General features: G+C 38.3%; 1 protein-coding gene across 2 annotated transcripts in view; it reads left to right on the forward strand.

Annotated features, from left to right (window-relative positions):
- BMP7 (bone morphogenetic protein 7) overlaps nucleotides 1–14,412 on the forward strand; it is a 96,299-nt gene extending 81,887 nt beyond the window's left edge. The window contains exons 3-7 of one of the 2 annotated variants that reach the window (XM_039343257.1): nucleotides 2,574–2,722; nucleotides 6,274–6,486; nucleotides 7,529–7,605; nucleotides 10,193–10,303; nucleotides 12,355–14,412. In XM_039343257.1, coding sequence (XP_039199191.1) covers nucleotides 2,574–2,722; nucleotides 6,274–6,486; nucleotides 7,529–7,605; nucleotides 10,193–10,303; nucleotides 12,355–12,504 — 700 coding nt within the window. In that variant the 3' untranslated portion in view covers nucleotides 12,505–14,412. The remainder of the gene's footprint in view (nucleotides 1–2,573; nucleotides 2,723–6,273; nucleotides 6,487–7,528; nucleotides 7,606–10,192; nucleotides 10,304–12,354) is intronic. The other variant, XM_039343258.1, reaches the window with a different exon arrangement.
- The last annotated feature ends 1,621 nt before the right edge of the window (nucleotides 14,413–16,033 follow it).

Consider the following 16,033-nt stretch of genomic DNA (forward strand, 5'->3'; position numbering starts at 1 on the left):
CATACATAACTGCCCAGATTAGAAAGAAATAATCTATATTGCTTCTGTCTCAGATCTCCTCATGATTTTCTTGCTTGATCTTTTGCTTACTCTTGAAGTTGCTCTAGTCCTTTGTTGAATGTTAAATTCCATACCTCTGCCTTTTTTTTTATGAGTATGCTTTGTGGCTTGGTGCTTCTTTTATCTATAAAACCCTGTACTATCATTCTACTGATAGTAGAAGTAGTAGTTCAAGAATTTATAGAGCACCCTAAAATTTTCATAACCACACAGATGGGCTTATCTTTGCTTCAGTAGGAACCCACACAAAGTAATTAGTTACGCAAATATCTATGCAAAAGTGTTCACAGTATGTTTGGCAAGATGACACATGCAAGTCAGCAAAACAGGCTTGTAAATGAAGCTGGCATGTTGGTGTATCCAATTATCAAGCTTGCACAAATAGTTGCAACTTCCAAGTGGCCTATATTAACTATAAATGGATTGTATCAGGAATGTATAGTGGCTGGGGTGGGAATTAAGGCACTATTTAGAATACATGTGGGTCACCCCAGTCCAAAAATGAGCATGAACAAGGAGATAGAAATATGATATGATATGACATGTTATGACATAATATGACATGCTATATGATACCATCCATACAGTGAGAGAGGATTGATGGGATGATATCCTCATTCAAAACAAAAAAGTTGAAGTATAATCCAATATTTATTTTAGGATTTGTGGGTTTCTCCACACTATTGGCCAATGGCTTCAATGAACAAAGAATAACATGAGAGATCTAATATCTGTTGGTCCATCCATCCATCCGTCCATCCATCCATCCGAAACACAGGCAAAAACAAAGAAAATTCTACTCATAATGGCTTGAGGATCTTAGTCAATATTCCCTGGATTCCAGGAAAGGAAAGTTGGATGACATTGAGGCTGATCTCCCTCAGACTCCTTCTTCAGGCAGTAGAGAATGTCTCCATAGAAGAGAAGAGAACTTTTTCTGTTTTCCCATGGATAACATGAGTTTGCTGCTGGAACATCTAATTGGGCTCCAGCTTCCTCAGTTGTGCCAAAATGGTAGGATAGACTAAAGCATTGTCCATGTACCTCGCGTGATGCATTCTGCGAGTAGACATCACCTTAGGACCACAGTCGGGACCAAAATTTCCATTGCTAGCAAGGCTGTTGTTAATGAATCATGCCCAATTTTACAAGCTTTTTGCCACAGTTGTAAGCAAATCACTGCTGTTAAGTGACTTGTGTGATAGTTAAACAAATCTGGCTTCCCCCATTGACTTTGCTTGCTGGAAGTCAGCTGGGAAGGTTGCAAGGGGTTATCACACAACCCCGGGTTGCTGCAATTGGGTAGGAAGCAGTGGTCATAAGTGTGAGAACTGGTCATAAGTCACTTTTTCATGAGGCTGTAACTTCGAATGGTTAAAAGTCAAGGATTACCTGTACGAAGTTTTAGTGAAACTTTCATCATATATAACTGCCTTAAGCAGAACTGCATCTCAAAACTACCTGGAAGATTCTTCTGTTATAGAAGATGGTCACCAGAGTTTATGGTGAAATAATAGCTTTAGCAGCTTCTACATGGAATTCTAGAAGTTATTTGTTATTTACTTTTAGTTTGGGGTACTAAGGACTATAGTGGACAAGGCTGAGATGTTCCATTTCTTTTCTTTGGGACTTGGATTTTTTAAAAATACAATCATAGTTAAGGCTTAATTGATAATATTTATCCTTGTTCCAATCTAAAAAGAGCAGAAAAGTATGCTGCAAATACTTGGTGGAAATTTGCCAGATTTTAGAGATACTATCAGCAGGTCTTCTGGGAATTGCAAAGAATGTTCCAGCCAACAGGTTGTGGATTGCTTTGCATGTTGGATGCCTGCCTATAATTCTCTCTCTATTTTTCAAGTCCTTGCAGGAAATGAAATGATTTTCTAGGAAATGTTGAATTGAAAAAGAATTGCCACTGCCCTAGGTTGGTAGAGTTTTTGTTTTTATTTTTGGGTGGTGCTTTCCAACTGAAAATATTGGAGGGAAGGAACTCATACTAACTAGAATCAATAAATTGTTCTTAGACAAATTGTTAATTACATTTCCTGCATTATGGTTCCAGTTCATTGAAAATTGTATTTTTAAGCAAAATTCTTTACACTGCACCACATATTGTGATCTAAACATGTTTGTTGTTTAAAATATGGATATGTATGTATGTGTGTGTGTATGTACAGGTTTCCCTATTGTGTTCAACTCTTGGACACAGTGCTCATCTCCGTGTCTTAACCGAGGGAGACTATTTCCGTGGTCATGTGGCCAGCATAGCTACGGTATATACCAAAGGTGCAGAGGAAGCTGTTACCATCCCACCAAAGTGGTACCTATTAATCTACCTGCATTTGCATGCTTTCAAACTGCTAGGTGGGCAGGAGCTGGAGCAAGGAACGGGAGCTCACCCGTTTCATGGTGCTCAGGTCTCAAACTTGGACTGTCAGCCCTCCATACACACAAAATTCTAGCAATTTTGAAAGATCTTCTCTCCCATTTTCCTTTTATTTTGTGTCTAGGGATTCAGATTTGTTCTTACTTGATACACGTAGAATTTGGGCTGAAGAAGAAGGTTGGCTGGTATTTGATATTACAGCAACTAGTAATCATTGGGTGGTAAACCCGCAGCACAATCTTGGCCTGCAACTATCAGTGGAGAGTATAGATGGTGAGTATCATAAAATAACATTTTGGCAAATCTTTTACAATTTGTGCTTGGGATAATGACCAGTTGTATTTAGAGATGGTGTCACTTTCATGTGTCCCCTTGGTAGGGAAGGTGGTCCTTTATTCAAAGGTATCCTCTGTCCAACCAATATCTGGATTAGGATTCATAAAAAGGAAGACAAGGTCCTTGATTAGATTTAGCTTCAGGTTATTCTCCTTCACCTCTCCCAAAAAGCTTTTCAAGCCCTAGTTTAGATTTTCCACTGGCTTCCATTGGCACAGTTTATTATGTGCACCTGGAAGTCATTTTACCTTTAGATCAAGTACTTTCTTGTTTTGTTTTTGCCTCTGGCAATAGAAAGAAACTACCAGAATCAGACATCTTCCTCCTTACTGAATGAAGATTAAGAAGAACAAACTAAATTTGTTAATGTAAGAAAAGTATATGTGGGCATTGGCCATTTCACTTACCCATGGAAATTTGAGTCTAGGTGGGATGGTTTTGAAGGCATTTTGAAGTTCCAACTGAAACATAAGTTCACATTCAATAGGAAGTAGACCAGGAATCCTCAACCTTGGCAACTTTAAGACTTGTGGACTTCAAGTCCCAGAATTCCTCAGCCAACTCCCAGAATTCTGGGAGTTGAAGTCCACAAGTCTTAAAATTGTCAAGGTTGAGGACTCTTAAGTAGACAACCCGTGACCTAAATATCAGAGATATTTCCTTACTTAAACAGAGAAACAGAATGACCAAGGGCAGAAAAATCAGTGAAAGTAAGAATGACGTCTAGCAGCTATTGGTGGGATTGATCTACACAGCCTCCAGAAAGCTAGGATGGGACTGGTCTATTGAACCTCTGGATGGCAATACCCCAGCACTGAAGCTACCATAATTTTTCCAAATTTCAATTCCATGGGAGTCATGTGTCCTGGATTTTGGACACTTTCTTAAGTTAGCCCAATTGAGGTAAATTGGTTCAAAAATTATTCCCCTATGATGCACTGTTTCACTCAGGTTAGATTATAGACATGAAAATTTTAGAAGTATATAGATGACAATTTCTATTATTTGATAGTTAAATCCAACAAAGGTAGCAGAAAGAAAGAAAAAGAAAAAAAGAGAAATAAATAAATAAATAAAGGAAGGAAGGAAAAGAAAGGAAAGAAAGAAAGAAAGAAAGAGAAAGAAAAGAGAGAAAAGAATGAGGGAATTTTAGAGGGCTTTTTTTTACTCTTGGAGAGTTTGGCTAAAGTGAAGCAATGTAAAAAAAGCTAAAGTAATTCATTAGCCTCAGGCATTCTGTTATCTTCTAAGTCTATGAATGCTTTCCTTCCTGACATTATATTGGAGCAACAGCTTACTTTGTAAAGTTAACTTGATTTCTTACGTTCATATCCTGTTTGTCTCATTATAGTGGCAAGTTGAAGCAAACTCTTCTGCAGCTTGACTCTAGACATACATGCTTGGCAGCAAATCCCTTTCAATTTATTGGCCTCCAGAGCTAAGGAAATGTTCAATGAATGTAGACTTAGAGGCATAGTGTCTAAAACATATTTGCATCATTTCATCTGAATGAAGGGTATTGCTTTAGAATTAATACAACTATATTCTTCTCTAAAGTCTTCATGAGAACCCATCAGAGTGACAGGGAAGGAACTTTCACTATAATGAGATTAGAACCCAAGAAAGGGAGTTAGTATAGAGAGGAATGTGAGCTTTTTTTTTTTTTACTTAAAACAGGGATCCCCAACCCACAGCTCACTACTGGGCCGTGGCCTATTTGGAACCAGGCTGCTTGAGAGGCAGGCCAGTGCGCACTTGTGCATGCAGCTGCACTCGCACAAGTGGCGAGCCCACCACTCGTGCGGCCCAATTCCCCTCTCCCACAGCTGCGCCGCCAAGCTGCAAAGGTTTGGGACCGCTGACTTAAAAAGATTCATTAAATTACATAAAATCTATTTCTTAATTTATCTATAAAATACTGTTTAAGAAAGAAAACAAATCGATACCTCCAATATTTAAGAATGAATGATTTGGTCAAGCATTACTATGCAGCTGAATTGAAAAAAATATTATTGATATATGCATTATTGACTATATGGGTATGCTAGGGAGCTAAAAAATGACCATATTTCTGATGACCACTGCATGTTTCAGAAATCCATTAGATGCTGGTATTATTTAGAAGTGGTATGAATAAATTTCCTCTGAAAAATCAGTGTGTTCTCTCGTTTTCCATCCTGGTCAGTTAAATGATGGTGGGATTTTGGAAGTTTTCACAAACAACTGATAGGATCCCTAGCACTACTTGGGGGCTAGATCTTAAAGCGTTTAGAGCATTTGTGTATCCTGACCCACATCAGCTTGCCTGACTACTAAGATGGACTTAAGAGGCCTGTTTTATTTTCAATAAATCCCAAGTCCCTCAATACACTTTAGTTTCACCAGTCCCTGGAAGGCTACTAGACAGGGGTCTAATCTAGCTTCCAAGTTGAAGTTGTTCAACAAACAGGAGCCATCACATATCTCCAGACCTCAACCTTACTTCCCCAAAATGGACCACCATGAGCAACATCTTCTGGGATACTCATATTGGATAGATCCCAATAATACTTAGAGCTAAGCTCCAAAGGGCTTCATAGGATGAAGCCTGCAGTGTGAATTGTACCCAGAACCATATTTGTAACACGTGCAGGGCCATTAATGTAGATGCACTAACCAGCAAATGGGCCGCTTTATTCTGAGTCAACTGCAATGTTAAAGTGAATTTCAAAGTAGCCCCATGTAAAGATTGTTGCAGTAGTCCACAATATCATCTTTGTTTACATAAGACTAAAAAATTTATTGGGATGTCTTTTAATAAGAAAAAGCTGTTTCTTTCTATCTCTCAAATGGATGTTTTCTGGAAACACACCAGCTTTTAGTTTAGGACATTTTTATTTTAAGCTAATAACTTTCAAAGAAAATTTAGTGTTCTGTTGGGCTTAGTTTTATGGCTCTTTTTTTTTAACAGGAGCACATTAAATTATAAATAGTTGAACTCAAGAAATGTCCCTTCCCCCACTTGTTTTTTAAAGAAACCAAAGAATAGGAGAAAATAATATTGATGTTGATCTGGAATAACATGGCTTTCAATAGAGGTAATTGCTTCAAGAATGACAAATTTCAAAATAGAAAATGTTTTTTTTTAAAAATTGAGCCGTTTCTTATATGAAACGTTTTGCATTAATTTACATGTTTAATAGCAATAACACTTAGACTTACATAACCGTGCATAGTGCTTTACAGCAGATTCTCAGTGGTTTACAATGTCAGCATATTGCCCCCGAACAATCTGGGTCCTCATTTTACCAGCCTTGGAAGGATGGAAGGATGAGCCCCATCCTGGCTATATGTAGAGTTAGCTTGTAGTATTGTATTCTAACCACTGTGCCATCATGCATGGACTATCTTCCTGCACCTTGGAGGCTTCCATTATTGCTAGCATAACTGGAAAATATTCATTTGTAAAATTACTTTGTCTCTTTCCTGTTCTTTCTCTTTCCACTTAGGACAAAGCATCAATCCGAAGTTTGCTGGTCTTATTGGAAGGCATGGCCCACAAAACAAGCAGCCATTTACAGTGGCCTTTTTCAAAGCTACCGAAATACACTTTCGAAGTATCCGTTCTACAGGAGGTAAACAGCGGAATCAAAACCGTTCGAAGGCACCAAAAAATCAAGAAGCTTTTCGAGTGTCGAATCTCGGAGGTACGCAAACCTTAGGTGTGTGATTTCTATAAAATTAACATTGGGGATTAAGCTAAGAAAATGAAACTCTTTCTGGTGATTTTCTCTCCTTCCTAAATTGTTTTTCATCTGAACTGAGAAGAAAGGAAATCAGAGCCTTGCTTTCTCTGCTGTCAAGATGCTTAGTGGTTGAGAAGTCTTCAAGAATGCTTCTCTGCAACCACCTGGTTATCAAACTTCATGGATTGCAGTGCACAATTGGAGTCTGTAGACCATTCTTAGCTCAGAACGGCCATTTTGATCATTCTAAATCTGAGTTCAGGACAAAATAGAGATGTTGCTTTGAGTGTTTTACTAGAAAAGAAAAAAGTATCTTTCTCCCAACATTTCATCTGAAAGCTACTCTCCTAGATGGAGTAACAATCCATGCTAAGCAGTACATACTGTTGGGCTCCTCAGGCATGACACTTGGAAGAATACACCAACGGACTGAATTTTTATTGTCACACAGTAGTTGCAATCATAATATAGAAAATCTCTGTATTATGAGAAAAATCTATAGAATATGTACCCAGTCTTACTTCCAGAGAGGAACCATACCAGTTTTGGTTTTTAGTGCATGGCTGCTTCATGATTGGTCACCATTTTGTGCTTTGGGAGGGAGGGAAGGAAAAAAGATGTTATTGGATTTAGGATTTGCACTTATGCTGCTGTGTAAAGAGTCTACAGTGTAAACATTCTTTATATATATCCCTCCTTTATTATTTTTGTAAATAACTCAAGATGGTGAACATACCGAATACTCCTTCCTCCTTCTGTTTTCCCTATAATAATAATCCTGGGAGGTGGGTTAGGTTGAGAGATACATATACCCTTATATGGTAGCATGGAATTTTATTGCACTATTTATAGATATTGTCATTATTTTAGAATTTTTTTTTTTTTAAAGTCATGTATGAATGTAACTACATCACCTCAGTTAGCCTGTGCCTTAATATAATTGCCAGACTGGTTGTTGTGAGACAGTTGGTCTCACTTTGCTTTCCCTTCTTTTTCTGCCCAATGCTCTCCAACTCAGAAAACAGCAGCAGTGACCAAAGGCAAGCTTGCAAGAAACATGAACTCTATGTCAGTTTCAGGGATCTTGGCTGGCAGGTAAATTCTACTTTTATACTTGGAATTAGAGATCCATGGTGCGCTCCAGTCTACTTATTCTCAAGTGGGTAAAGTGAATACTGTGACCTCATTTTCTTATTATGTCCACTTGTAAAAAAAAGCAAAAAAACCCTGTTTCAGCAGGTAAGATCATGCAGATCTCCAGGTTACTTGCAGATAATTCAAGGGCAGGTGTTCTTTGCCTATAGAATATTCAGATCCACTAATTTATTTATATATTTTATTTTTATTTTCTATATCAGATTTGAAGGTCACCCATCCCACTCGCAGAGCCACTGTGAGTGATGTACAATTAAAACATTAAAAACCATGTATGTTATATTCCAAAAGGAGGCAGTTTAAACATGAGTAAAATAATTAAAGTTAGAAAGGCAGAGGAAGGGCCTTCTAGGCACTGTTCAACACCAAAGTTGTGTGTCTGTGGAGATTCTCAGTTGGTGTCTTTGAAGAACACCAAAGTTGTGTGTTCCTCTGAGAGCCCCAAGCGAGTCGGCAAAGCCCAGTCTTCAAATTCTTTTGAAATGCCATGCTGGGGTGGGGGGGATGCCTTACTCCTGGGGGGTGAGAGTATTCCCAAGGGCAGGGTGATGGCAGAGAAGGCTCTCTTCCTGAACCATGCCCGTCAAAGTGTTTAATTTCTGTATAAACCAAAAGAACCAGTAATTTTAAAGCCATCTTTAATGGGTAAAGCTGAGAGAGAAGGATTGGCTCAAAGACAACCAGGTGGCTCTCATGCCTAAGAGGGAACTAGAACTCACGGTCTCCCAGTTTCTAGCCTGGTACCTTAACCACTATAAGGAGTGAATACAAATCTTATATATATATATATGTATGTATGTATGTATGTATGTATGTATGTGTATGTATATGTATATGTATGTATATATATATATATATATAGTGTGTGTGTGTGTGTGTGTGTTTTCTGAGGTTTTCACGGGTGTTTGTATGTAGGTCTTTGGTTATTCGGGTTTTCTCCCGCGTCAAATTGGAAGTGTCTTGGCGACGTTTCGATGAAGTCTCATTCATCATCTTCAGGCTGGTGCTTTTGGCTTCGTGCTTCTAGGAGCAAACCCAAGAAGCAAAAAGCACCAGCCTGAAGATGACGAATGAGACTTCGTCGAAACATCGCCAAGACACTTCCAATTTGACGCAGGAGAAAACCCGAATAACCAAAGACCTACATACAAACACCCGTGAAAATCTCAGAAAACAAATATATATATATTGAATGAGAGCTTGGCTGTGTTCTGATTGGAACACACTTCCATCCAATCAGAACACAGCCGAGCTCTCATCCAATCAGTTCATACCCCCACTGGCAGTTAAAAGGAAGAAACAGCTACGATCACACATTGCTCCTAGAAGGACGAAGCTGAAAACACCAGCCTGAAGATGACGAATGAGACTTTGTTGAAACGTCGCCAAGACACTTCCAATTTGACGCGGGAGAAAACCCGAATAACCAAAGACCTACATATATACATACATACATATATATATATATATATATATATATATATATATATATATATATATATATATATATATATACACACACACATATATATATACATATATATATATACATATATATATATATATATATATATATGTATGTATGTATGTATGTAAAAAAAGTCATTCTAATCTAATGTTTCTTCACCTCAGCAATTTTAAGAGGTGTGGACTTCAACTCCCAGAATTCCCCATTTCAGCATTAGAGGAAGCAATTAAAGTTACAGCGATTGAGAAACACTGCTTTAGGGGAAATGAAAAAAATATCCACAGCAACCCCATTGGAGTTGATACCCTTGAACTGGGTCTAGGGCCGTGGTGGCGAACCTAGGCACGCGCGCCATCACCCCATTCTTAGGCCTTCAGCTGGGTTTTATAAAATCTTTTCGTTTAGGCCTCCACCACCGCGTGCAAAAAAAAAAAAAGGTTCAATCTATCAATCAATTTCAACTTCTTGCGGGAAAAAAAAGATCTTGCAAAGTTGGAATTCATTGATTGAACTTTTTAGTCCCATCCAATCTGCCATTACCACCACACGCATGCCACCAAATGGGCCACGCCTACCCAATGGGTTCACGCCCACCCAGCACCCGATGATACATAAGTGGGTTTTGGTTTGCAGTTTGGGCACTCAGTCTCTAAAAGGTTCGCCATCACTGGTCTAGGGATAAATTAATGTGCCTGTGGCAGGAAATGAAGGTTAAACTTTGTTAACCCTCTCTTTGATCTTTAGCTGATAGCACAGACCAGAGACATTAATTTAGGCCTTGATAATCCCTAAACTGTTTTAAGCTAAAGTAAACTTCTCCTAACCCCCATCCTTTTTTGTCATCATTCTTTTATTGCAACTTTTAAAAAGGAAACATGGGGGGGGGGGAGAATCTACAGAAACAAATTAAAATAAAAATAATATTATCTAACCAATTCAGTTTTAAATCCCCATTTTAGTGAATGTCCTGTATGTATGCAGAGGCATTTTAATATTTTTTTTTTGTTTATTGGATAGTTTTATTAAGTTCTCTCCATCTCTCTGCCTCACCTAACCCAGGACTGGATCATTGCTCCAGAAGGTTATGCTGCTTATTACTGTGAAGGAGAATGTGCTTTTCCATTGAACTCTTACATGAATGCAACAAATCATGCTATTGTACAAACACTGGTAAGTTTCTCTTAAAAGTCTTTCACAACAGTTCTGTAGCCCGATCAGTGTCATTCCGTTAAAAAAAAAATTACAAGAGAGTTGCACTATATGGATTTCAGGAAAGTAAAAAATCATTAACTGCACACTACATTTCTTGTATCTTCAATCTGGTAATTTGTCTGATACCAGGGTGGATGGTATTTGGTGAACTCTGGGGAGTCCTTGGTGGTCTCTGAGCTTAGTGTTTGCTTGCAGACCTTTCATTACCAAACTAGGTAACAGCATCAAGTTTAAATCATGTATCCACAATTTACCATTTTTAGATAGAACGACAGTTTCTGTCCTCTCTTCCCCCATCCTGTTAATATGTATATATAAGATCACTGCTTTTAATCATGCTAAACAAACATATCCAGTAGACACATTTTTTTCATAGCAATACCTCTCATATTTCCTCAAAAAAACCTCACATAAGAAAATTTTGAGCAATATTTTCCATCATCACAGATTATCAGGAGCTAAAATTCCATACCTGGGAGAGGATATTGGGTTACTCCAAGATTATAAACTAGATCTAATTATTAATTGACAGTATGAGTAAAGAACTTGCAGCTACATTGACAGTTCAGGAATAGCTAGTTCAGCTACTTTGATGGTGGTAACTTGTCTTCTTTGGGCAACACCCAAAGTTGCCATGCAGTCAGAGGAAATCAAGTGTTGGTAATAATAGGTGCCAAAACTGGATGTTCTAGTTGCATAATGGGAGGTAGCATTGACAGGGTGGAAGAGTATGGCGTTCAACTAATTAACATGTATCTATGTGTATTTATAAATTAGTATAAAAATGGAAGTGAATAAAAGTGAATTAAGTACACTTTTACCTTATTAACTATATTTTCACCAAGAATGAGAATTTGAAAACTACTAAGAAAATAATTCAGATATTTGAGAAATCCAGTGCTGTATCTTTTGGATGCTCCACAAAAGAGAGGAGGAGAGAAAGGAGGAAAAAGGGGAAGAGAAATATTATTGTATTCATTCAAATAATTTCTTCATATCGCCAGTTCCCGAGGATAGGAAGAATATCTAAAGAACAGTCAAATCCACAGAGACAAATGCTTTCTATGGCTGTAAGAGCTACATTAATGATAGTGTGTGTGTGGGGGGGGTGAGTTGTATGCATGCAACACATACCCACAGCACACACACACACACACACACACAGCATTGCAAATAATATTAGCCCTAAACATTCACCTTTTATCCTTTTATTTACCCAGCCTTTATTCTTGCTCACTGCTCTTTCGTGACTTCCTCATGTAACAACTCTTGTTGATCTTCTGTAAGACCTGTTTCTTCTAAACCCAGGAATTATAGTCTTCTCAGTACAGAAGTCAAGGTGTCAGATCTCCTGGCTCCAGTTCTGATAGAACTTGGTGGTAACTTTATTCACAAGCCCTGTTCCTTTCAATGTCTAGTATCCACAGAGCTTGTTCAATTCATAGTTCAAAAATGTCTTGTTTAATTCTTGCACAGTGATCACCAAACTTGTAGAAAAGCAGGTCTTTCAAGAAATAGGTATAAGTGGCAGTGGTTGTAACATCAGTGTAGCAGAAACAGGAAGCTGATATGGAGGGGGAAAGAACCATAGTCCAGGGGTCCCCAGCCCCCGGTCCATAGACCAGTACCGGTCCGTGGCATACCAGCAACCAGGCTGCACAAACAAGCAAAGCCCCATCCGTGAGATGCAGGCATCACACAAAATCACGCACCCTCCGGTCCGTGGAAGAACCTCTCTCCACGGAACCAGTCCCTGGTGCCCATAAGATTGGGAACCTCTGCCATAGTCCATTTCTTGAGAGCCATATTCCAGGCTGCAAAATTCCAATGATCACTAGATGGCAGCAAGGAGTGAATCATTTTCAGTGTCTTTCCTGTCATCGAATGGTTTCCTGGATTCCTTCAATCTCTCTGGTAGCCCATCTGATGCTGTTGTGTTGTATTTGTGGTTAATATTCAGCTTCAATTCTTGTAAACATCCTGATGTCTCGTAACTTATTTGCCTCTAGGTTCACTTTATAAACCCCGATACCGTGCCGAAACCTTGCTGTGCCCCAACACAACTCAACGCCATTTCCGTCCTCTACTTCGATGACAGCTCCAATGTCATTTTGAAGAAATACAGAAACATGGTGGTACGAGCCTGTGGCTGCCATTAACAGCCTAGTCAGGAAAGCTATTTCAAAATGTGCAGACTGAATTGTTTTTATAAAATAGAGAGTTGTAAAAAAAAAAAAGAGGAAAAAGAAAGAAAGAAAACTATCCTAGGAAGAATATTTCTAAATGGGCCAAAGGTTCAGCAATGATTTTTGAGATGCAAGTGCTGCTTTGAGTAAAGTTGGCGTTAGATTGCATGAAAGCATCTTGTTCTTATGATGAAAATAAGGATGAATTTTAGGAACAGATTTTTTCCATTGCAAGTGCCTTGTCAAGAAAACAGACCTCTTTTCTTCCTTACTTTTCTTTTCTTTTCTTTAATAAGAAAGCTATTTGAGGTGTATATGAATGTGGAACATGTCCATGAGCGCCACATGCATGTTTATAGAACTTCTTCCTAAAGAAATGCACCATATGAATTAAAACATATGAATGAATTTAAGTGAATCCACTGGCTATTTTGACCACATAACTAGGAAGATGTGAATTCTGACTTTTATTAAAACAATTCCATGGCCTTATATGTTTGAAATATTCCCTACCAAGGCAGCTATACAACTTTTGCAGTGATTCCAGTCACTGAGCATTATGTATATACTGTAATTTCTGCAGCTGGATCTCCTGTTTCCCCTTCAAAGCGAGCAGACAGCATTACAAATCCAAGAATCAGGGCTGTACACAATATCCTTGTATGGCCATGCATAGTGTTCTATAGAAGCACAGAGACAGCAAGATAAACGGCATACAGATTGGAGTTGCAGTTGGCTGTATTTAATGTAATTCATGGAACTGCACAATTAAGCTTCCACTATTTGAGAAAACAGGGTTGACGATAACATTAACTAGAATACTGACAATAAAATTTGCCAATCTATTTCCCAAGTCAGAGTAGCAAATATGCAGATTTACTCTAATAATTTTTAATCACTTTTTTTCTGACAAGATTTCTTCTTTTCCTATGCTTTAATCCAATTTGATAGGCAAGAGAAAAGTCTAAATATTCAGAAGAGTGAATTTCTTAATGTGCAGGAACAATGCATTCAGCCAATATAGAGATCTTTTGTTTCTGAAAAGTGCCTTCTCCCTTTCTGTTTTGGCAATGCTAATTTAAATCTTTGTCTAATCTGAAATGGGAAGGGAGCAGAAAGGTGTAAAAAGTTAATACAATAATAGCTGTTGAATTAAAAGGCTACATTCTTAAGCCACGTTGGTCAGACTAATCTGGATGAAGAGGTGGACAGCTTGTCAATATTTTCACAATGCTAAATGACATGGAATTGCTACTCTGTTGATCAGTGGTAAGCATTTTGTGACTTCCAGATACTACTAAATTGTAAGTCTCATGTTTCATTATTAGTCATGGTGGCTCAGAAGCTGGAATTCAACATCTGTAGATCCATGTGTTACCTATTTCTGCATAGATTGTGCACACGAAATTATTCACTGGAGAGAGCGGTTGGGAGAAAAGTACAAGGATAGAGGTTGGGTCTGTTATGTAGAATAAACATTAATCAATAACTTGATAGCAAGGTAAATAATTCAGGTTCTATCATCAAGCAGAATTGTTTCCAAAACTTGAGAATATTATTGCTCTTCCAATTAGCTTGAGGATGTCCAGGTACGGTGATATGATTTTCAGCTGGGTTGTATGTTGTCTCCAAAAAATTTTTGACCGTTCAAGAAAATTTCATAGGAGAAGATATCAAGATAAGAACCTACATAGGAAGGCTAAAAGAGCTGAGCTAAAAAAGTATTGAATTTCAAGCAGCAAGTGTAATATGCCATCGGCCAACACAGTGCTAGGCTGCATTAACAGAGGGGTAGAATCAAGATCACGTGAAGTATTAATACCACTTTACAATGCCTTGGTAAGGCCACACTTGGAATACTGCATCCAGTTTTGGTCACTGCAATGTAAAAAAGATGCTGAGACTCTAGAAAGAGTATAGAGAAGAGCAACAAAGATGATTAGGGGACTGGAGGCCAAAGCATATAAGGAATGGCTGCTGGAATTGGGTATGTCTACTTTAATGAAGAGAAGGATGAGGGGGGACATGATAGCAGTGTTCCAATATCTCAGGGGCTGCCACAAAGAAGAGGGAGTCAAGCTATTTTCCAAAGCACCTGAAGGCAGGACAAGAAGTGATGGAAACTAATCAAGGAGAGAAGCAACCTAGAACTAAGGAGAAACTTCCTGACAGTTAGAATAATTAACCAGTGGAACAACCTGCCTCCAGAAGTGCTGAATGCTCCAATACTGGAGGTTTTTAAGAAGAGACTGGACGGCCATTTGTCTGAAATGGCATAGGGTTTCCTCCCTGAGCAGGGGGTTGGACTAGATGACCTCCAAGGTCCCTTCCAATTTTATTATTATTATTATAGCTAAAGCTTCATGAATACTGGGTGGTAGTCCAAAAAGGATGTTGTGGCTGAAAAGTGATTGAAGCCATTCAATTTGTTATAACTGCAAGGTTGCAGATAATAACTCTCAATCACTGAACAGAGTCCCATGGAAAGCCATATCTAATCATCACTTGTTTTAAAAAAAATTCAAAGGCTTTTTCTGCATCTAAAGGTATTAAGGCAGCAGAATCCATTTTATCCTCAGCTATATGCAGTATGCTACTTAATATATGCAAATTACCTGATGCCTGAAAATTTTTGATAAGACCCAACTGGGAAGGATGAATTATATCTAGTAAGATTTTTTGCAAGCATCCAGCCAATAGGGTAGTTAAGACCTATATATATAATCTCATAAAATTATGATGGTAATTTATCAACCTTAAATTTTACCTCATTATACACTGCCCAAAGAATAGAACCAAGTTCTTATACCAGTGATTCTCAGTCTTGGCAACTTGAAGATGTGTGGATTTCAACTCCCAGAATTCTCCAGCCGACATAGCTTTTTCGGAATCTGTCATAACCTCCAATGGTTGCTAAAAGAGCAGTCATAAGTTGAGAACTAGCTGTGTTTTTGTTTCTGGTCTCCCTGAATATTAGAGAGATGTTTTTCCCCTTCTTGCTGCTAATAAGGCTGCCTAATGAAGTTAATTTGCTGCAGTAGTACACAGAAAGTATTTTATCACACAGTGCCTAAGTAAAATTTCTAGGATTTGTTACCACATGATGAATTGCTGGTTTTGAAATAGGAGGAGGATGGGTCTACCAAACACTCTGAACCATGGAAGCTAACTTCTACATGATCGTATATATAGGAAGTTAGGAACAAACCATATTGATTGACATTGCCTTGCTATCTATGAAATCATGCTTGGGAAAGTTTTAGACTGGCTGGCTGTTAGATGGAAAAGGCCAAAAGTGGACTTTCTTACTGGTCAGCCAGCTTGTTTCATATAGGTAGATTGGGGAGATAGAGCCCAATGGGAAAGTAAAGAGACCAGAGTGATTTTCAAGCATCCCTCAAATTAGAGCTGGTTCTAATCCTTATCTTTTCTCCCAGTGAAATTTATTTTGGGATCAAATTAATTGCCCTCCATCTGCTGATGAAGCCAGGAGGTCATAATC

Source organism: Crotalus tigris, unplaced genomic scaffold (assembly GCF_016545835.1).
Source record: "Crotalus tigris isolate CLP2741 ecotype Arizona unplaced genomic scaffold, ASM1654583v1 scf7180000017834.3080900, whole genome shotgun sequence".
In the NCBI taxonomy this organism is placed as follows: Eukaryota; Metazoa; Chordata; class Lepidosauria; order Squamata; family Viperidae; genus Crotalus; species Crotalus tigris.